Here is a 23,913-nt window from a genome sequence, read left to right as displayed (position 1 = left end):
GTGAAGTTAAGTAACTTACTAACAAATCATAGCAATACCAAGTATACTCAGTTGAAGGTATTTATTATTATTATTATTTTTTTTACTATCATTTTTTTCTACTACTATAAATAAGTCATTGTGCATGTGCTCTCACACTCCGTATTGTTTTCTATACTCATGAGACTAAAAATGACTTGGGCACTTTTGTTGTTAAGTTTTACATTAGTTAACTTGGCAATCAATGCTTTTGAAGTTTCATATGATTCGAGAGCTATAACAATCGATGGCAAAAGAAAAGTTCTATTCTCTGGTTCAATTCATTATCCTCGTAGCACAGCTGAAGTAAGAGTGTTATGTATTATCTCATGTTTGTATTTTTTGCTCAATTTCAAAAATCTCATTCATCTAATAAATGTTTATGACTATGCATTTATGAAAGCCATTTAATTATACTTCTATTCAATTATTTATAACAGATGTGGCCTTCTTTGATTAATAAAGCAAAAGAAGGTGGACTTGACGTAATTGAAACATATGTTTTCTGGAATGCTCATGAGCCTCAACCTCGACAGGTTTTCTTATTCTAATAATTTGTTTTGTTCATGTTCATACTATATATTTCGCCTATGCCATTAATTTTATTTATTTTAATTTCTATATTTTAGTATGATTTTTCTGGAAATCTGGATCTCGTCAAATTTATTAAAACCATTCAAAAGGAAGGACTTTATGCCATGCTGCGCATTGGTCCATATGTATGTGCTGAATGGAACTACGGGTAAGAAATATCAAAATAAATATAATAATTTTTTATTTGAAAATTAAAAAAAAATGATCATAATATTTACTAACTATATGTCTTCTTTTATTAAGTTGATTGACTGATTTTTATGTGTCATCAGAGGGTTTCCAGTATGGTTGCACAATATGCCAAATATGGAATTTAGGACCAATAATACTGCTTACATGGTAGGTCATTATTTAGATATGTTTATTTTGATTAGTTCTTTACATTCTAAGGTTTAATAAATCTTGTTGTGCTTTTTAATTACTTGAAAATTAAATAAATATTTAGCTTTTAATTAATAAATGTCTCTATATGTATATATAGAAGGTATTGATATTGTACCCAAAAAAGAGGGTATTGATAGTATTGACTCTACGCTTTTATATATATATATATATATATATATATATATATATATATATATATATATATATATATATATTCTTTTTTTTTTCCGAAGCATACTAGCGGGAGGTGTTAAAGCTTGTTCACATATTAGTATTATGAAACATTAATTGGATAATGACAATTTAATTAGTCTTATGAAATATTAATTCTTGTCATAGGATAATGACAATGTTGTATTCAAAATAAAATAGTAGTTGTGCATGGTAATATTGAAATTGGATAATGGTAATATGAAGCAATGGTCAATTGAAGCACGTTGAATTTTAATAGCTATTTTTATTTCTTAATTAGTATTCTTAGAATTTGTCTTTCGATTTTGGTGTTTAAAGTGAGCGATCTAATAGTCAAACATTTGACTGCAGAATGAGATGCAAACCTTCACAACTTTGATAGTGGACAAGATGAGGCATGAGAATCTTTTTGCATCACAAGGAGGACCCATTATTCTTGCTCAGGTTTCATTTTAAAATTGTATTCCCAATATTTTTTTTTCTAATTTTTATCCTTGCATTGATGATGCTAAATATTCTAATATCTGCATACTTTGATTGGGCGTACTAATATAGATTGAAAATGAGTATGGAAACATTATGAGCGAATATGGAGAAAATGGAAAACAATATGTGCAATGGTGCGCTCAACTAGCTGAATCTTACAAAATTGGTGTGCCTTGGGTTATGTGTCAACAAAGTGATGCTCCAGATCCCATTGTAATAAAAATTAAAAAATTTGTAATTATACTTTTGAATATTATTATTTGATGGCGATCGCTAATATAGTTTATTTTTTTGTTGTTGTCTTAGATTAACACATGTAATGGTTGGTATTGTGACCAATTTTCTCCTAACAGTAAAAGCAAACCAAAGATGTGGACTGAGAATTGGACTGGCTGGTGAGTTTGTTATTTCCATTAATTTTAAATTATATCTTTTTTTATCTTTTGTGCTTAATTTTTAATTCTTAATAATTAGGTTTAAGAATTGGGGAGGACCAATTCCACATAGAACTGCTCGGGATGTTGCATATGCTGTTGCGCGATTTTTCCAATATGGTGGCACATTCCAAAACTATTATATGGTAGCCTGATTGTATTATTGTCTTGCTCTTTTATATTGATTGTAAATCATTTTCATTACTAAAGTTGTAATTCTATTTTTTTTCATGACAGTACCACGGAGGTACCAATTTCGGACGAACTTCAGGAGGACCATATATTACCACTTCATATGACTATGATGCTCCTTTAGATGAATATGGTAAGGCATACTATACTTTTTGTAATTATGAAAAATGGTATTATCTTTTTATTTAACTATTATTTGTTAATTTGATAATATAATATTTTTTTAATGTTAGGTAACAAAAATCAACCTAAGTGGGGACATCTTAAACAACTCCATGAGCTTCTAAAATCAATGGAAGATGTCTTGACTCAGGGAACAACAAACCATACTGACTATGGGAACCTGTTGACAGTAAGTTTTTGTGTTCAACCTAGCGTCTATATGTTTTAAATAAAGCTTATATTGTGTTCTTTGTTGCTTGACTTATTTGGTTACAATTGATTTCAAATTGATTGTTTTTGCAGGCCACGGTTTACAATTATTCTGGAAAATCAGCTTGCTTCCTTGGAAATGCAAATTCATCAAATGATGCTACAATTATGTTCCAAAGCACTCAATATATTGTTCCTGCTTGGTCTGTGTCTATCCTACCAAATTGTGTTAATGAAGTTTACAACACTGCAAAGGTTATTCTTATACGTAATTAATTTTTGAAGAAGTGTTTTTTCTTTGTTACATGAGAAGCAAGCAAGAAGTAAGTTAGAGATTGTATGAGTAATACTAATTAAATAAATAATATGAAATCAGATCAATGCTCAAACGTCCATAATGGTCATGAAAGACAACAAATCAGATAATGAAGAAGAGCCACACTCAACATTGAATTGGCAATGGATGCATGAGCCCCATGTTCAGATGAAAGATGGCCAAGTCCTTGGTTCAGTTTCTCGTAAGGCTGCTCAACTTTTGGATCAAAAGGTTGTCACAAATGATACGAGTGATTACTTATGGTACATCACAAGGTAATACCTTTTTTTTGTTTCCTCAAATTTTTATTTTTTAATTAGCATTGTATTAATTAGTACCTTCTAACCCATGTGACATTGCTCAGTGTTGACATTAGTGAAAATGACCCTATTTGGTCCAAGATAAGAGTGAGCACCAATGGACATGTGCTTCATGTGTTTGTTAATGGAGCACAAGCAGGTGAGTCCTAGCTATAAAATTTCCTACACCTTTTTTTATACTTTAAAAGATTTCAAAATTGAAGTCTCATGTTCTTCCTTTCATGCATGTACCTCCTAGGTTACCAATATGGTCAAAATGGAAAATATTCATTCACCTATGAGGCAAAGATCAAGCTGAAGAAAGGCACGAATGAGATAAGTCTACTTAGTGGCACTGTTGGTTTACCTGTAAGTAACAAACACACACTTCATAGTTCATAAAGACATTAATTTATGTTAGTATTCATGTTGGTTTGGCAACTAATAATATTGATCTCTTTAATGAAATAGAACTATGGTGCCCACTTCTCCAATGTGTCAGTTGGTGTTTGTGGTCCAGTTCAATTAGTGACACTACAGAATAACACTGAGGTAGTCAAGGATATCACCAATAATACATGGAATTATAAGGTGGGATTACATGGTGAGATTGTGAAGCTATACTGTCCAGAAAACAATAAAGGATGGAACACAAATGGTCTTCCTACTAATAGAGTATTTGTTTGGTATAAGGTAAGTATTGTCTCTTTTGTTTGCTTAAATTTATTTCATACAGTATTGTACTATTCTCAAGTTGAGTAAAGAACAAATAAAATGGGTTTTAGGTTGATATATTTTATAATTAATTGTCTCTTTCCACATTAACAAATGAATAATACTATATTACATCATTTTCTTGCAGACCTTATTCAAGAGTCCTAAGGGAACTGATCCTGTCGTGGTGGATTTGAAAGGGTTAAAAAAGGGTCAAGCCTGGGTAAATGGTAACAACATTGGTAGGTATTGGACAAGATATCTTGCGGATGATAATGGTTGCACTGCTACTTGTAATTACCGAGGACCATATAGTTCAGACAAATGCATCACAAAGTGTGGAAGACCTACCCAAAGATGGTAATATAAAAAAAATGTAATATGACCTTTAAAATGTATTTAAGGAAATGAAATGAATATTAAACATTGAGTACTTAATTTTCAGGTATCATGTACCACGCTCATTCCTTCGTCAAGATAATCAAAACACATTGGTATTGTTTGAAGAGTTTGGAGGTCACCCCAATGAGGTTAAATTTGCCACCGTAATGGTTGAAAAAATTTGTGCAAATTCATATGAAGGAAACGTGCTAGAATTATCATGTCGTGAGGAACAAGTCATCTCTAAAATTAAATTTGCCAGCTTTGGTGTGCCCGAAGGTGAATGTGGATCCTTTAAGAAGAGCCAATGTGAATCTCCCAATGCTTTATCCATCCTGAGCAAGGTAGTTTACTAATATAATATTGTCATTTTCTTTTAGTTTTCATGATAAAGGGTTAAAAAGTAATGGAAAATCTAAGTTGGTTCTTTGGATTTTTTTCTTTCTTTTGGCAGAGTTGTCTTGGAAAACAAAGTTGCTCTGTTCAGGTTTCACAGAGAATGCTTGGTCCTACTGGATGCAGGATGCCACAAAATCAAAACAAGCTTGCTATAGAAGCAGTTTGTGAATCTATAGCCAAGAAATATTAGATCTTGGGATGTGTTAGGATTTTCAGAATAATGGTCGTTTGACCTCTTATATGTAATAGTGTCTTGAATAAATTTGACAAATAAAATTATCTTTTTAATATTGTATGTTTTTATTCTTCTTAATTTAATTAGAGGTTATCTAACTTACGAGAATGAAATTAAACAACTCCATAATAGATGATCAGTAGTGCACTCATGTATTTTAAGATGATTGGTACAATTTCTTAATTGCACCAATAATTTATTATGGGGTTTTTTGAGTCTATTTTTACTTTGGGTAAGGTAAACAACCCCTTCTAGTCCTCATAGTTAATATTTATTTGATTCTCATGAAACAAGGGTGTAGGCCATTAAGTGTTCAAATCCCACATAAAGTTCTAGCCTCTCCTTGTTAAATCCCTCTGAAGAATAGAATTTGTAGACACAAAAAGTTTAGATTATTTTGTATTAGTAGTTGTTGATAATTTTTATAATTTCAAGTGCAATTATGCATATAATCAAATGGTATTAAGGTTCTCCTAAATATGCATAAAGTTTAGGATAATGCAAGCTGGTAAAATATGGGTTTGCCAAGTGCTTTATTGCCTCATTGGTTTTGCATGATGCAAATGAGGTTGGAAAAGGAAAGAGGCTTGGTTTTATATAATTTTGAAGCTTTTAAAATTTGACTAAGCCATATGGTCAACACTTCTTCTACACATTCTTTCAATTAGAGCTAGTATGCATAATACTTATTGAAGTTTAATATTTCTATTCTTAGGGATTTGTGTCATGCAACCAAAGAAATTGTTTTATTATGGATATTAATTTTCAATTTCATACATGACGATGAATATTAAGAGGACTATTTTTTTATCATGGCGGGTATTCCTTCAATTTCTAATGTTTTGGTTAAAGTGTTATTGATCTCACTTAACTCATTCCAATTTTCTTATATCTATGCAACCTGCCAATTTATTTACCAAATTTTTAATGAACTTAGCATAAAAATCATTTTATTATTATCTAGCACTAAATATGTTGCTTTAGTTTAACCGTTAGTTTTGATTCCAAATCCTAAGAATATAGAGTTTTGATTAAAAAAATTCATTGTCCATTGTAGTTCTACCGGATCCAAATATAAGGAGAGCAAAAATCAAATTATGTAAGAAAAATTAAAAACTTCAAACCTAATTAAATCCTATTTTAAACCAATTTATTTTCATACAAATGTTGGAACAAAGTCATGATAACAATTGCATATGTCTCAACATTGTTGCATATCATGGGCAACCTTGTTTTTTATTTTTGAATTCTCTTTTATCTTTTGTTGTTATTACTCGTTACAACAATTTTAATTTGATTATTGAATTCTTTTCTATCTTCTATTGATATTATTCGTTAGAGCTTTTTTTTAGTGAATACTCATTACAATTATATATTTTTGTAAATGTACCATGGTGAAAATCAATAAATCACACCTTTTTGCAACCTTTACAACAAACATGTATAACTACCTCATCTAATGTCATTTTAAAATAGCTTTAAAATTCACAAACATATTTTATTATATATTTTCTAGTACCAAGAGTATTAGTTAAATGTATAGTCATTTGCATATATAAATTTTTATTTTGTTATTATTTAAAATAAAATTTTATTTTCTTTTAGTATTCAAAATAACATGCATTTTTAATTCATCATTCTTAAAAAAATTATTTAATCCTACATTTTAAACCAATATACACAGCTTGAAGAATAAGAATCAATTAGATATTATGAATATTATATCTTTTTTTATGCATTTTGTATCATCCTAATAATTAATCTTAATTTATTTCCTACACTTTGTAAAGTTACATCGTGAAAAACTAGACAATGTAAGTTCACAGTATGTAAATTTACTATGTGAATGTATGAATTTAATTTATTAATTGTATAATTCCAAGCCTTGAACTTTGTGCTATAGATAGATATATAAAAAGGTGTATTGTTTTTTTTGTCATAACTTGGCAGAGATATGAAATTTGTCTGAGCTAAATTTACATCTATGAAAGAATTGCATTGTGCACTGAGTGACAGTGTAATTTAGTTCTTAGACTGGACTTTGTGCAAGGTCTACTCTGATTACACATAATCCAAGGAAGTTTAGCACGTCTATCTAGGGAATTAGGATAGAATTGACCTGTTTTAGCGAAAGCAAAAATTTCCATGTTTGGTTTAAACCTACTTCGGCCATTTTTGGTTAAAATTTCTAAAGCAACAATAACTCCTAAATGGCATAGCTTGGAACATTAAACTTGGGCTGCCAAGTGGTCAATCATGTTGTCAATGAAGCTTGTCAACATAAGCCTAATCAAGTTTCCTTTTGACAGCCTTAAACTTCATCCTCATGTTTCTTTAAAAACCAATTTGGAACCTGGTTCTTCCTCATTTGCACAAGTTCACCAAGAGGGAGAGGAAGCCATTCTTCTTCATTTTCCAAGCTTCATACAAGTGCTCTTGATGTTTCTTCCATCAAAGCTTTGGTAAGGGGCTCTTAATCATCTTTCTCTTCTTATTTTCCTTACCAAATTTGTGCAAGCTTCTCATTCATGGTTCAAAAATTTAATTTTCATCCTCAGAAGCTTAAGACATTAAGGATCTGAGCAATTTCGAATAGATTCATCAAGGTAAGGGGGGTCTATCCAATTCTTGAACCCTAACCTTGTTGTCTTTGGAAACTAAGTTTCATTGAATGTTGTTTTGATGATCAAAATTCGTAGCTAATTCCTTGGATGGAACTGTATTATATGTTGTGTTTCTTGAAATTCTAAGGTTAAAAATGAGTTCCTTGGGTGTCAAAACTTAGGTTTAGCTTTAAATTTCACCAAAATCGGAGTTTTCTAGTAAAAGTTATGAACAAAACAAGTTTAAGGAATTTTATTTATTTTTTTAGACTAAAACTGTCATGAAAATAAAGTTGGTGTTATGGCTGTACGGACTGTTTTTTATTAAAGGTTTGACTTCAAAAATGAGTTTCTTAGGTGTGAAAATATAGTGTAGCATATAAAATTTATGAAAAACTAATTCCTAGAACACCTAGAAAAATTGAAGAAAAAAAAGTTTAGGAGCAAAACTTTGCAAAACTAAACATTAGTTTCATTCGAACAGTAGACGACTTATCTTAGTAAATTGTACCTCTAGATGAAGTGACTTTATAATTATTTATCCTGCAAATGTAGGTCAACTTGCTTGATTGTTGCTAAGATAGATTGTAAAACCTTGAGTGTTTTATGTCTTGAATTGGGGTAGATATATGCTAATAGAGCTATTGAGATGCATATAAATAATTGTTGTTATTTTTGAGTGATTAAGACGACAAAGTGTGAACTCCAAAAAATTATATTTGTGGTTTGCGAATTTACATTCTGCTATATATGTATATTGTTATTATATTTGTAAGCACCGTGGTCTGGGTTCGATGGCGTTCAACCCTTGACAAATTGTTTGTTATGATTGTTAAATGTTTATAATTATGGTCGTTATGTTGTTCGATATATTTGCATGACAAGTGGTTTCTACCACTTGAGGAGCCAAGATTGGTTCCCTGAGTGTAGTATACGCCTGAGTCTCATTTATGCTCCGAGGATCTCTAGAGTGTTGTTTGTCTAGAAAAACCACATGTAGTAGTTAAGTAGGTTGTTTCTCCTTGTTTGTTTGTAGCGTTTTGAGGAGTAGAGGACTCACCCCTATAACCAACAACTTTCAGGTGTCGATGAGGTTGAAAACGTTGGTGCCCCCTACGAGCCTGGTGTAGTTCACAGAGGGAATGGGTACGCCCATGTAAGGCAACATGTACTACGTGTTATGCATGTCGCATCCAGGTACATGTTGTGCTAGTAGAACATTCATATGCAACACCTACTACTATAGACTGTACTATCCTACTACATTCTGTAGGGATTTACATCTTCTTCAGAGCATTGCTACCATGAAGACACTTGTACTTATGACTTGAGGAACTTCATCATGATTTGGATTTTAGGTTTACTTTGGTGGGGTACGACAAGCAGGGCAACATTCTAAGCTACCGCATGGGTCCAGTGAGCATAGCTAAAGTTATCGAGGATAGAGGAGACCATTTTGATATAAAAATCGAGGAGATAGAGTTGTTCAAAGAAATATTGTGTCAATTAGAGCACTTGTCCAAGGAGGAATATCACGATTTTCCTAAGGTCATGCCCTCAATATAGTTCGGTACTTTGAGTCGGGTGGTCTGCTCCGATCTTAGGTTTCTTTTGCTTACTATGACATATTTTAGGGATTCTTTCTTTGAGTGTATGCATTTTGTTGTAGCAGTTACGTATAACACATTTCACTTACTTTTAGACACTTATTGGTTGTATCCATATCTATTCTTCTATGACACTACTTATATTTCATTATTTATGTATGGAGACTACGCCATTTTATATTCGTACTTATTTAATTCGATGTAAATATTTATAGCTTTCCAAATGATGAGTTTGTTATAAAAAGAAGAAAATTGTTTTACCAAACTAGAAGTACATATTAAAATTAGTGATACGTATTTTGAAAATAAATTAAGTAAAAAGAGTTTTTCACGCAATATCTTCATACTAGAATTTGCGGTGTTACATATTTCATATAGGAAAGCAAAGTGTGTACAAGGTGCATCATACATGGTTGCAGATGCAACAAACATATGATTATTGAGAATTTTTAGAATTAGAGTTTGGTAAAATGATAATTTTAAGCTTTTTTTGATGATGTGTAGTGGGCAAAATGATGTTAGAGTTTGGTATTGGCTTGGGTTAGGAGATTGAAGAAGGAAAAAATGCAATAGATATAAGGAATGGCGTACCATGCAAATAAGAGGAAATGGTTCTCACGGTGTTAAGTACTTTAATTTTTATTTGTTAAATCACTTAACAAGTGGAAAAAAATAATACAACTGTTATGTTATGATTGGACAACAGTAAGAACAATATATATGGTTAGGGGTGAGCAAAAAATTATCATCCGATCAAAACCTGAATTAATCAAAGTGAAAAAATGCCTACAGGTCAAATCAAAACGAATGACAGGTAATAGGAGTTAAAAATTCGGCTTTATATGGGTATTAACGATCGGATTCAATTCACAATAATGAATTCTGTAGATACCCAAATCTGACTGTGTATTAAAACTTTTGAAAGGTTGCATGTCTGAAGCTTAAAACACGTCAGTTCATAGGTGTCATTTCATGTTCATTCACCTCACCTAACACTTACTTCAATATGATTTTGCATTTGTCCTCTGTTATTCTAAAACAACTTTCTTTTTGTACCTATGGTTTTCCTAATTTTCTCTTTGCCTGGTTTTCCTCTTTTCCCATTTCTCATTTGCCTCTTGTTTCGTTCTAGATTCTATGCTTCCATGGTCATGCCTCTTGTTTCCGTTCTAGAGTTCATGCCTCCATGACCATCATCCCTTTCTCAGAGAGACAACAAATGTTGTGTTTGCATGGAAGGCCCATTCAAGCAACAAGATTTCCATGTGCTTGTAGGAGAAAATGCATGGTTCATTCTCCCTTGCAGGAAGTAAAGATCTATTCACATTGTCACTATTAAATTGCCTGAACCTACCCAACAGAAACTGTGACCCATTCAACCCTAAACCGTCCAACCTAATGGGATATACGGTCAGAGATGAATCAAAATAGGAAGGGTTTGGTTTGTTGTGGATTGGGATTTTTGAGCCCTAAATCTAACCGAACCTATCCTATACATGGTGCTTTTTCTAAATTTTGTCCTATAATTAATTTAAAATTTACATATTGATATACCACATTAAGTATAAGAATTTTTTTAAAGATAAACTAGCTAGACTATATATTATAACTTAGCCAATCTCAAGTTGAGTTTAATTTTTTAGTAAACTATGTTTTTGGTCCTCTAACTTTTTAACTTTTATGGCTTTAGTACTTTAACTTTTTGTAGATTGGTCTTCATCCTCAAACTATTTTCCGATCAGTATTTGGTCCTTTCATCCATTTTGGCTATTAAGTGATGGTGTGACATTTGTTTTATTACTATTTTTATTTTGTTACATTTTCTAGTGGCTAAAAACCCTCATAAATTATTTTGATAACTTTTTTTAACAATCCTAAAAATATTTTAGTGGCTAGAAACCACCAAAAAAAATGTTATATCCCAAATCCAAATAAATAGAATTGAGGGGGAATAAATAGAATTGTTGAACTCGCAAGTGTAAACCTACTACCACGAAACACCTACTAATTAAGCTAGTATCTTTGATCAATTTAATTTGATGAACAAAATACCTAAAGATTAACCCAAAGAACACAAAAGCTAAGTGCCTTAGCCTAACCAACATAAGCAAAGAATATAAACTAGAGCAACTATAATTTGGGATTAAAAAAATAAAATAAAATCAGCAAGCAAGCAAATAAGTTAAATCATAAAATAGAAATCAAATGCATAAACAAGTCTGGAAGCAGAATTAAGAATTTTAGTCATCGCCTAATTTGCGGCAGGCTATTTGCACTAATTTAAATTAGCAACCAACCAACCAACCAACCAATTTAGTGGGTTCAAAAAATGGGTGTCACCAATACACTACTAGAAAATATGCTTTTTTACATCGGTTATTTAGGACTTTCAATATCGGTTATTAATCGATGATGAAAGTACCGACGTTGAAAGTATTAATGTTAACATCGGTTTTTGAAAACCAATGTTAACGTAAAAATGATAACATCAGTTATTTAAATAACCGATGTTATATAATAAGAATTACACAAAAAAAGGTAACAATGTTCATACTAGTGTTTACATTTAACATCGGTTTTTGTATAAAACCGATGTTAACTGATACATTAACATCAGTTTTTGTATAAAACCAATGTTAACTCTCAAAAGGTTAACATCGGTTTTTGTAGAAAACCGATGTTAACATTTTGGAAGTCAACAAAAGTGAAAACCGATGTCAATGTTGATAGTTAACATCATTTTGTGGAAAAACCGATGTTAACATTGTTCGTTAACATCGGTTTTTGGAAAAACCGATGTTGTTTGAATAGGTTAACATCGATTTTTTTAAACAACAAATGTTATTAGGAATTTTTTTTAATACACTGTCTGTTTTTTCAATAAACCCAAAAATTAATCTGCAAATTTGAAATTAGACCACATAGCACAACATATATCATTTGCATTCTGTTTTGAAACAGTTTTTAGTAGAAAGCAAGCTAGTAAACTATCAATTGTAAAAAAATCAATTGATAACCATCAATAAAGAATTTATTAATAACTATGAATAAAGAATATTCAATGTTAAATGGTTACATCAATTGTAAAAAATGTAAAGCAAACTAGTAAACTAATTAAGTAAACTAAAATTACAAAGTTGCCTAACATCCTAACTAAAATTACAAGCTAGTAAACTAAGTTTCATTTCTAACTTTGAGATAATAGTTTGCTCACTGGATGTGAAGCGCCTTTAATGTGTCTGATTTCAATGGTCTAACATCATTAAAATACTGCATGATAAAATAAAACATAAGTTAATGATATAATACCAATGATAACAAAATCAAATTTGTTTGAAATAAACAATTACCATTTCCCAATTATTCCTGAAACATCCTAAGATTATAGTTGACATCCAGTGCATCACGTAATAGCCACACTCAGTGCTTCCTTTTTGTCTATTACACTAAATACATAATGAAATTTAGATATTCAACGTTAACTACAAATTAGTGTTCACAAACATAAAATATATATAAGTAAAAACATTGTTTAAATTACTTACTTTAACAACAATCCACCTAGCACCAGCCTTGGATTTAGGTTGTGGAGTATCGTCAAGTCCTTTCAAAGCACTGTTGAATACAATGAACATTAAAATATTGATGTTGCTGACTAATGCTAATGCAAATGTATTGAAAAACAACACTGACTTGTTAATTATTCCTTTCAGATAGTTGTCTGGCCTATTATGCAAGGAACAAAACCAGACAACAAGATTTTCCTTAGGCAAAATGACGACCATTTGCCAGTGTGCACTATAGTGGAGACCAATATAGGTTATTGTAGTATCATAGATTATTTAAATTCATCTGTTCAGTTTTACTTACCCATTCAGGTAGCCTCCCAGGTAGACATCCCGTTTTGAATTCTGCATCTAGTTCTTGATGTAACTTTCTGATTCAAACTGCAATTGCCCAGATCTCTGGATGGACTGTGGCTTGAGGAATCCATACACATCGAAATTCCCCAATCGCATACTTGTCTCAATCAGATGCCTATTGTTGTTATAACAAAGTTAATTATGTTTGAATTTAAAACAATAACTTAGGTAATTAACAATAATCTAAATTGACTTACAGAATCCACAACTGTATAATAGAGATGCTGAGACATTGACCACCATGTGTTATTTCAGACAAATCTTCATGCTTTATGTACAAGGGGAAGTCTGAATTAAATAGCCCGAACAGGGTAGCATCCCACATAACTTGCAATGACTTCAAAAAAAACTGTGGGATGGTCAATGTCATCAAATATAGGGGATCATCGACCTCATGATCCGGCCTATCTGCAGGTTTTGTTGGTCCCACAACTCCCTGTTTATCCAACATAGTTAATTAACATAATTTAATTACAATGTACAATTCAATTGCAAAAAAAGCATATAATTACACTAAAATACATGTTTTGATAAACACTTGACGAGATGTGTTGGCCAAACAATGAAGGTGTTAAGTGCCTACCCAACTAAAATAACCTCATCAGTGGGTACATGAATGGGAGCATCTGCATCTTTAACCTCCGTAACACTGACCTTCACTTGATCATGCAACAAAGGGATGTTATGAACGGTAATGGATCCCTCATAAACTGTTCCTAGGGCAACCAGGCGGGGAGGATTTTCTTCGATGTACAACCCGTATTTGTCTAAGTCACCCGTGTCTGGATCATTCCTTGAGGGATCAACGCAACTCCCCTTTGCGCCGACACGAGCAGCTGAGGGACCAACCTAAGGCTCCGAAGGCAGTGCAAGTCCCTGTGATTGCATCTATGACTAAAAATAGGACTGCATCTGGCTGAAGGATAAAATCAGTTGCCGAGTCACTTTTTCTGTGATCGACTCCTCCAGCTGGTCCCCGATTTGTTGAGTCAACTGCTCTAGTTCTTTGGGAGGCACCGAGGAAGAAGTACGGGAGGTATGTTGAGCTAGTCCAAAGTATTGCTTGATGGTCACACTGGCTCCAACAGCACGCACACGACCAGGGTGTTCTGGTTGCCCAATGGCAGTAGTTAGAACATCTTGACGTCCATAGGGGACAAAGGAACCCTGGGACGCCTGCTCCTCCAACGAATCCTATACAGGACACATTTATTTGTTTAGTCAATCATAGAATAAACATAAATAATTATGATTATTAATTAAAAGTGACTTACAATCTTCTCAACAATTTCCTTTGCTGCCTCAGATGACATCTGGCCAGTTTTCTTGGTGCAGACCATCTTCCACTTCACGTGTCGTCTGATGGGTGATGGAGGATCAATCACGACCTCAGTGCTTCCATATTGAGCAGTTTCCTCTAGTTTTTTCTTTATCTTCTCATCCATCAACTTCTTTTCTAAATATTCATAACCCCCACGAGACAACACGTGGGGGGTAGTGTTTTGCTTCTGGATGACCTGAGCCTTTTTCCGCACATCCTGTAAAAATTGAACATTAATGAAACTCATGATTACAATGTATTATAATAAGTGAATTTAAACTTGAAAACAATGAAAATCACAAAGTACATACCTCCCACGAGGGGTCTCTGCGGCTCTGACAAAACTGGGCCCATTTCTCCATACTAATGCCGTATTTTTCGCATACAGTGTCATCGACACTGTTCTTGTCGGCTGCAAGTGTCCATTTTGATGTCAAGTCAGACTTAAACTGTCTACACAGTTCCCCCACAATCTGAAGTATTTTCTCTTTTGTCCTAACATCAGATGCTTCAGGGATATAAAATTTAGCCTGACAAATAATAAATTAGGTTTCATTGTTAGTAAATGAAATTTTTTGTCTAATAAACAATATGCAAGATGAAAACTAAAATACCTGAATATCCTCAAAAATCAAATGCTTCTGAGCAGCAGGGACTTGCTTCTAATTCTCGTATGCCACGTCGATCTTATCACGAGCGACAATCTCCAAATATGTTCTTAATTTCTTCTTGTGGGGACCATCGGCCTTCCTGATCGCAGGATCGACGTGGACCACCGGTCTGTCAGCCCTAGCTGGTCTAGTCGCCAATGATCGTAGCCGTGTGGCATTTCTTGTCCGCTTCGAATTAGACGACGACTGTGATGCTGCTTCTGTAGGAGGAGGAGGAGGAGAGCCGGGTGGAGTAGCCATCTGCCTGCAAAGCAAAAAACATTAGTTAATTAACAATATCAAAAAACTGTAACCAGTTATGTAAATGAATGGACTGAAATCAAATACATAATAAGAAAATTACGTTAGACGATGTTAATTAATTCTCCTTCATCATGATCATTACGATTAGCATGAACGTCGTCAGCTTCTTCTTCTTTGACGACGTTAGGCGACATTTGTGTGGACAAAGGACTAACATAAGTATCAATGTATGAATCATCATCTTCTACATTAACACCAATTGTTTTCCCGTGTAGAACTAGTGACCACCTTTCATCACAAGGGTCTTGAACATAAAATACCTGTTTAGCTTGTCCTACCATGATGAAAGAGTCATTCTGGTAAGCTAGTTTCTTTTGATCCACCAACGTAAATCCCACATCATCGGTCTGCACGCCGGTGTTGCTGTCAACCCATTTACATTTGAAAACACAAACAGTAAATTTGACATAGTTAAGCTCCAAAATTTCTTCAATGAACCCAAAGTAAGGGATGGAAGTGTTAGTCGGTGGAAACGACTAACTTTTGTGTATAAAACTTGTATGAATTGTATCAAACTCTCCCAATTTATGGTTATTTTGTAATGTTATAAGTATTTTCTATTAAGTATAGGTAATAAATACTTAGTATTTCCATTTTGTGTGTTTAATAATCATTTTCTCTCAATTTCAGGTTAATTAGGTAAGCTTTGGAAAATACTATTTTCACCTTCTCGCTAAGCCAATCTGTTGGCTTAGTGAGCATCCGCTAAGCGTAACATTCCTAGGCTAAGTGCGAGGAAGAATCCAGAAGAAGATGAGTTGTACAGGTTCGCTAAGCGCACTGCTTCATCTCTCTAAGTGCACCGCTTCTGTTCATCTGCTGAGCAAGAAAGGCACGCTAAGCCAAAAATCACTAACGTGCGCTAAGCGGTCCATACGTGCGCTAAGCGCACGAGCATGAACAAGGCCACCTATTTAAGCCTGAAATCAAATTTTGTGAAGAGTTTTGTTCATTCCGGCAATCTGAGTATCACAATAAAGCAGAAGGAGTTCTTAATATGGATGATCTGTTAATGCAATTCAAAGATACGGTAGAATCAATACAACAAGCCTTTAGAAGGACTGAAACTCAGATTAGTAAGTTGATTAATGACATGACTAACGCTGCGGCTAGAAAAGAGGAAGAGCGTACAGAGATTGAAACACATCAAGAAAGCATTTGTCAAGTTACCTCACTCCATCATCAATTGACCAATGAAGAGGAAACGCCTAAAGTCTCCAATACTCCAGAATATCCCTACTTGGCTATTGTTGGCTATGTTGGAGGGAAAGATAAAGGTAGGTTGAAACTTAACATTGAGGATAAAGAGATCTCTTTTTACCTCTTTCTGGCCATGAAACACCCAGATATGGGTGATGCCTGTTTTGAAGAAGAAGAGGTGGAATAGGAAATAGCATTATTAACCGCAACCATGGTACTACAGTCTCCCTTGGAAAAAGAACCCGGCTGTGGGAGAGATTGCTTAGCTTGTGATGAAGAGCTTGATGATTCAAAAGACAGTTGTGTTGACCAAGTGGTTTTTGAAGAATTGGAAAAACTAAGACCAGCAGAAAAGCCCAAAGCAGAATTAAAGACCCTTCTAGCACATTTAAAATATGTATTTTTGGAAGAAGATGATACCAAACCTATTATAATTTGTTGGATCAAGTGGCCTCAGAATAATTAAGAAGGGGGGGGTTGAATTAATTATTCCTAAAACTTTACCAATTAAAAATTACTCTTTTAAGGCTTTTACTTATGTTGTTAAGAGAATATGGAGTAGAAGAGAAACTTAACAGAAAGTAAAAGCGGAAATTAAATGCACAGCGGAAAGTAAAAGAGTAGGGAAGAAGGAAACAAACACACAAGGATTTTTATACTGGTTCAACACAAACCCGTGCCTACCTCCAGTCCCCAAGCGACTTGCGGTCCTTGAGATTTCTTTCAACCTTGTAAAAATCCTTTTACAAGCAAAGATCCACAAGGGATGTACCCTCCCTTGTTCTCTTTGAACCTAGTGGATGTACCCTCCACTAGAACTGATCCACAAGAGATGTACCCTCTCTTGTTCTCAGTCAAACCCAAGTAGATGTACCCTCTACTTGTATCACAAAGGATGTACCCTCCAATGTGTTAAGACAAAGATCTCAGGCTGTTACACCTTTGATACTTTGTGAATGGGGATACAAAAGAATTCTCAGGCGGTTAAACCTTTGAACGCTTTTGTATTAGGGAATGGGAAGAATCAAAAGAATTCTCAGACTGTGTCGTTTTGAATTCTTTGACAAGGGAGAAGGGAGACACAAAAGAATTCAGGCGGTTAGTCCTTCCTTCTTTAGGAAAAGGGAGAAGAGAGACACAGAAAGAATTCAAGCGGTTAGTCCTTGGCGAATTCTTTTTGGCAAAGGGAGAAGAGAATGAAAAGATGAATAGCACAAGTTTTCAAGGTTTAGAAAACCAGAAAACTTCAGAAAGCTTTTGGTACAAAAGAAGAAGAAGAACTTCAAAGAGATTTCAAGGCTTGTAAAGGATTGTAAGAGTTTGTTACAAAGATTGATTTTTTTTAAAAAAAAATGCAAAACAAAGCCTTGCTTTTATAGACTCTTTATGTCTGGTCAAGAAAACCATTCAGAAGAGTTATAACTTTTAGAAAAACTTAAAACCCATTTGAAAAAGTCAAAACCTTTTTGAAGAGTTACATCTTTAGATTTTTCAGAAACAAACACTAGTAATTGATTACCAAATATGTGTAATCGATTACACAAAGCTTTTGAGTGAAACAATGTGACTCTTCACATTTAAATTTGAATTTCAACGTTCAAGGACACTGGTAATCGATTACCAAAACATTGTAATCGATTATAGCCTTTTGAAAATATTTGGAACGTTGTAAATTCAAATTGAAAACATTTTCAAACTTATTTTGCTACTGGTAATCGATTACAACAATATGGTAATCGATTACCAGAGAGTAAAAACTCTTTGGTAAAGGTTTTGTCAAAATCTCATGTGCTATTCAAAGTTTTGAAAAAACTTTTTAATACTTATCTTGATTGAGTCTTTTCTTCATTCTTGAATCTTGAGTCTTGAATCTTGATCTTGATTCTTGAGATCTTGAATCTTGAATCTTGATTCTTGTTTGTAGGCTTTCTTCTTGATTCTTGAACTCTTGACTTGTTCTTGATTCTCTTGAGATGGATGTTCTTTGATTCACTTGAGCTTTTTGTTCATCACATTTGTCATCATCTTTTGTTGTCATCATTGTTATCATCAAAACACCTTTGAATCATTGTTGATTCATCATGAAGCTTTGCTTCCACATAATTAGCAACTCTTTGAAGAAAGAAGAAGAAGATCAACTGGTGTAGATTCTAAAACGACGTAAAGCGGCTATTGGTTGGCACATTTCTGATCTAAAAGGAATCAGTCCATCATATTGTATGCACAAAATCAATTTGGAAGCAAAATATAAACCCGTGCGACAACCCCAATGAAGGTTGAATCCTGTAATGAAGGAAGAAGTAAGAAAAGAAGTGCTCAAGTTATTAGAGGCGGGCCTTATCTATCCATTTTCAGACAGCTCATGGGTTAGTCCTGTTCAAGTTGTTCCAAAAAAAGGAGGAATGAAAATAATAAAAAATGATCAAAATGAACTAATTCCTACCAGAACAGTCATAGGGTGGAGAATGTGCATTGATTGTAGAAAGCTTAATAAAGCCACAAGAAAAGATCACTACTCGTTTCCCTTCATGGATCAAATGCTTGAGAGACTTGCAGGGCAATCTTTCTACTATTTTTTGGATGGCTACTCAGGTTACAATCAGATTGCAGTAGATCCTCGAGACCAAGAAAAGACAGCTTTCACATCTCCCTTTGGTGTTTTTGCTTATCGCCGCATGCCATTCGGGTTATGTAATGCACCTGCTATTTTCCAAAGATGTATGATGGCTATTTTTGCTGACATGGTAGAAAAATGTATTGAAGTCTTCATGGATGATTTTTCGATTTTTGGTGCATCTTTTGAGAACTGTTTAGCAAATCTAGAGAAAGTGTTACAACGCTGTGAAGAATCCAATCTGGTGCTTAATTGGGAAAAATGTCACTTTATGGTTCAAGAAGGCATTGTGCTGGGACACAAGATTTCAAAAAAAGGAATTGAGTTGGATAAAGCTAAATTAGATGTTATTGATAAGCTCCTACCCCCAGTCAATGTGAAAGGCATACGCAGTTTTTTGGGACATGCAAGATTTTATCGGAGATTCATTAAAGATTTATCCAAAATTGCTAAACCCTTAAGCAATTTGTTGAACAAGGAAGTTGTCTTTGTATTTAATGAAGAGTGTCTAAAAGCCTTTAACACTCTCAAAGCTAAACTGGTTTCCGCTCCTGTGATTACGTCACTAGACTGGGGACAAGAGTTTGAATTGATATGTGATGCAAGTGATTATGCAGTAGGTGCTGTACTTGGGCAGTGGAAAGGTAGAATATTCCATACCATCTATTATGCTAGTAAAGTTCTAAATGATGCTCAGATTATGCCACAACTGAAAAAGAATTACTGGCAATTGTGTTTGCACTTGAGAAATTTCGGTCTTATCTGGTAGGATCAAAAATAGTAATTTACACTGATCACAAAACAATTAAATATTTATTGCGAAAAGCTGATTCCAAGCCATGGTTGATCAAATGGATACTGCTGCTTCAAGAATTTGATCTGGTCATCAAGGACAAGAAAGGGTTTGAAAATGTAGTAGCAGATCACCTATCCAGATTGGTGAATGAGGATGTCACTTCAAAGGAAGCTGAAATAAGAGATAAGTTCCCTGATGAATCTTTGTTTTCGATTGTAGAAAGACCCTGGTTTGCTGATATGGCCAATTTTAAAGCAGCAGGGGTCATACCTAAAGATCTTAATTGGCAGCAGAGAAAGAGGTTCTTCTATGATGCTCGACACTATGTCTGGGATGACCCACACTTGTTCAAAATAGGTGCAAATAATCTCCTTCGGAGATGTGTAACAAGTGAGGAGGCCAAGGGCATATTGTGGCATTGTCACAATTCACCATGTGGCGGGCATTATGGTGAAGGCAAAATAGCAGCCAAGGTCTTACAGTCAGGATTCTTTTGGCCAACACTGTTTAAAGATGCCCATCATCATGTCCTGAAGTGTGACCAATGTCAGATTATGGGGGGGGGGGATTTCCCGAAGAAATGAGATGCCTTTGCAAAATATCATGGAAGTTGAAGTTTTTGACTGTTGGGGTATTGACTTCATGGGTCCATTCCCTTCATCTGCAGGGAATGAATATATTCTGGTGGTTGTTGATTATGTGTCTAAATGGGTGGAAGCTATGGCCACATCAAGGAATGATGCTAAGACAGTGGTGAGATTTATCAAGAAGAACATTTTTTTCTTGATTTGGGGTACCTCGAATATTGATCAGTGATGGTGGTTCGCACTTTTGTAATACTCAACTTCAAAAGGTATTGAGTCAATACCAAGTGAATCATAGAGTAGCGTCCCCTTACCATCCATAAACCAATGGGCAAGTTGAAGTATCCAATAGAGAATTAAAGAAAATATTAGAATAAACAGTGGCATCAACCAGGAAAGATTGGTTAGCCAAATTGGAAGACGCATTACGGGCTTACAGAATTACATATAAAACTCCAATTGGTCTGTCTCCTTTTCAACTAGTGTATGGCAAATCATGTCATTTACCGGTTGAAATGGAACACAAGGCATATTGGGCTCTTAAATTTCTGAACTTTGATGAGAAGGCATCCAGGGAGCACAGAAAGGTTCAAATGTTGGAACTAGAAGAAATGTGATTAACAACTTATGAATCCTCACGACTTTACAAAGAAAAAGTCAAGACGTATCATGATAAGAAATTGTTAAAGAGAGAATTCAAACAAGGACAAGAGGTGCTACTTTTTAATTCAAGATTGAAATTATTTCCTGGTAAGCTGAAATCCAAGTGGTCTAGACCTTTTATTATTAAGGAAGTTTGATCTTATGGTGCAATAGAGCTATATGACCCACAATCACAGAATCTGGATAGGACATGGGTTGTAAATGGCCAGAGGTTAAAATTGTATTATGGTGAAGAATTTACAAGGACACAGGGCATTGTTCATTTGATCACCCAGTGAGGTAAAAGTGTCAAGCTAATGACATTAAAGAACCGCTTCCTGGGAGGCAACCCAGTTTTAAATTCTGTTATTTTTGTTTCGTTTTATGCATTTAAATCATTTGGAACTTGCGATGTAATCTGTACATAGGAGTATATCAACCAATCTTTGAATGCTTAACATAAGGGTTTCAATTTCATGGAAAAAGGACTGAAATATAACTTAGAAAATATTTTCTGAAAAATAGTCCTTTCGCTAAGCGCAAGCCTCGTGCTAAGCGCATCTCTGTTCATGCGCTAAGCTGTGAGTCTTAAGCGCTTAGTGCCCAACCTTTGCATTTGAGGCTGATTTAGTCCACTAAGCTGACCAAGTTTGAGCTAAGCTAACTTCGATTCGATATGAATTCAGCTAAGCTTCAGCCTGATCGCTAAGCGGCAGCTTATCCGTGGCTAAGCGGGACCTATTGTCACCAAGCGCAATTCCTTACGACCTTAATTGAGGTCCATGACACTAAGCGCTAGTCATGGCAGCTAAGCGAGATTCATTGCAGCAATGTGAGCGCTAAGCGAGTCCATCTCAACTAAGCGCATGCTCCTCTGTACTTAAGATGCATCATTTTAGCTAAGCTGGCCAGAGCCAGGCTTAGCGAGAGTTGTAGCTTTTCTAATCTACAGACCTCGCTCAGCGGACACACCCTCACCCTAAGCCTAGTTTCTGTAAAAAAGAAAAATGATTTTGAATTTGTAAGGTCAGCTAAGTGCATGAATTCGCTAAGGAATAAGTCTTGAAAAACCAATCGTCTCTCTCACTTAGCGAGACATTTCGCTAAGCGCGAGTGTCGAAAATCGCTTGGTTAAGTGTAACTTTAGGACATTGACAAGTGTCGAACGTAAGGGACAGCTGGAGAATTCTACACATACACCATTTTCTTTTTCTCCCTCTCTCATCCAATTTTGCATCTACAATTCAAGTAAGTTCCATACAATCTCTTTCTCTGATGGTTTGCTCAACCTTAGGTTAGACAACATTTAAAACTAGCTTCAGGAATTGTAGGACTGTAGTATATTTAGAAATACTTAAAATTTAGGATTTTGTATAGGTTGTTTGATGTAGATTGTGTTATAAACTTTGCAAGTGTGATTTGAATGTAAAGGCTCCAATGTTTGAAGAAAATGCATAGTGTTTTCTGCATTTTTTCTGGAAAACACAATGAACTCACTCAACGAGCTTGCCGCACTCAGCGAGCTCATCTATATTTGTTACACATATGCATTTTATGGAAGACCTCACTGAGCGCGCTTATCGCACTGAGCGAGTGCATCAATGTTAGTTGAATTCTTCTGAAGAAATCGTTGAGCGCATCTATTGCGCTAAGCAAGTTGACTTTGAAAGGATGAATGTTCATCCTCTTGATGAAGTATTGATGGCTAAGCGAGGCTAATTCGCTAAGCCTAGATAACTTAATCAAAAGTTTTTGCTAACAGTCGCGCGCTAAGCCGTGAATCTCTGGGCTAAGCGAAATCTGTTGCAGCAAGTGCTGGCTAAGCGAGGCCTCTTTCACTAAGCGGTATATATTGTTTATGAAGATCACTAAGCGAGTTCCATTTCGCTAAGAGGTCTTTGTCTTTCTTTTAATTTGACTTTTGCAAATGTTCATATTCTTTTCTTGCAGATGGCATCGAGAAAGAGAGCAAGAACTGAAGACATCCCTTCATCTTCCAACTTACCTCCTCTGACAGCACCCATGGAATCAGATGCTCAACAAGCTCATCCCATAATTCCAATGTTGCAGAGCTTATTCAGGGGGCAGCTGATAATTGTATACAACCAACAGGAGTCAGCTCACAACAGGCCAGTTATATCCATGGAACAATTTCTAGAAAAGGTGGCCTGGCCTGAAGCTCAGCTTCCTTTGGGGAGGTCCCCCGAGGCTGTTCCTTCCAGTCCAGTACCAGCAAGGACAGAACCACAACCTCCGATAGCAGATCCACCTGCTTCTCCGGAGGTTGAGATACTATCTCCTCCACCAGCTCCACCGGCACCACCTCTGATAATCATTCCCGATCACCCAGCTGATGAAACTGTTGCTCCTCCTTATTCACCATCATGCTACCTAGAGGATGGTTTGGACTTTTCTGATTGGATGGACTGTTGAGGAAGTTGTGGTTCATCTTGACAGGAATGTGGATATTTTTTATGATTTTGTGCTTCTTTTGTTGCGCTTTTTGGTTTACTATTAGTATAGTTAGGGTTTCAGAACAATATTTCTTTTTTGTTAATTTTGTGCAGGGGTAGATTAGTTGCTTAGCCTGAAGCATCCTGAACAGTTTAACTTAATTTTGAATGGTGTGACAG

General features: G+C 34.7%; 1 protein-coding gene across 1 annotated transcript; it reads left to right on the top strand.

Moving 5' to 3' along the window:
• The first annotated feature begins 157 nt into the window (after positions 1 to 157).
• Positions 158 to 5,043, top strand: LOC114367440 (beta-galactosidase 15-like). Its single transcript, XM_028324621.1, has 18 exons — positions 158 to 324; positions 459 to 554; positions 648 to 760; positions 885 to 951; positions 1,540 to 1,632; positions 1,744 to 1,887; positions 1,981 to 2,069; positions 2,149 to 2,254; positions 2,346 to 2,433; positions 2,534 to 2,652; positions 2,766 to 2,927; positions 3,049 to 3,263; positions 3,353 to 3,447; positions 3,547 to 3,656; positions 3,759 to 3,980; positions 4,150 to 4,361; positions 4,447 to 4,726; positions 4,837 to 5,043. The coding sequence occupies exons 1-18, from the start codon at positions 160 to 162 to the stop codon at positions 4,969 to 4,971; spliced, it is 2,511 nt and encodes an 836-aa protein (XP_028180422.1). The 5' UTR covers positions 158 to 159; the 3' UTR covers positions 4,972 to 5,043.
• The last annotated feature ends 18,870 nt before the right edge of the window (positions 5,044 to 23,913 follow it).

Source organism: Glycine soja, chromosome 9 (assembly GCF_004193775.1).
Source record: "Glycine soja cultivar W05 chromosome 9, ASM419377v2, whole genome shotgun sequence".
NCBI lineage: Eukaryota > Viridiplantae > Streptophyta > Magnoliopsida > Fabales > Fabaceae > Glycine > Glycine soja.
The sequence above is the reverse complement of the archived record's forward strand: the minus strand, read 5'-3'. Positions and strand labels throughout refer to the sequence as shown.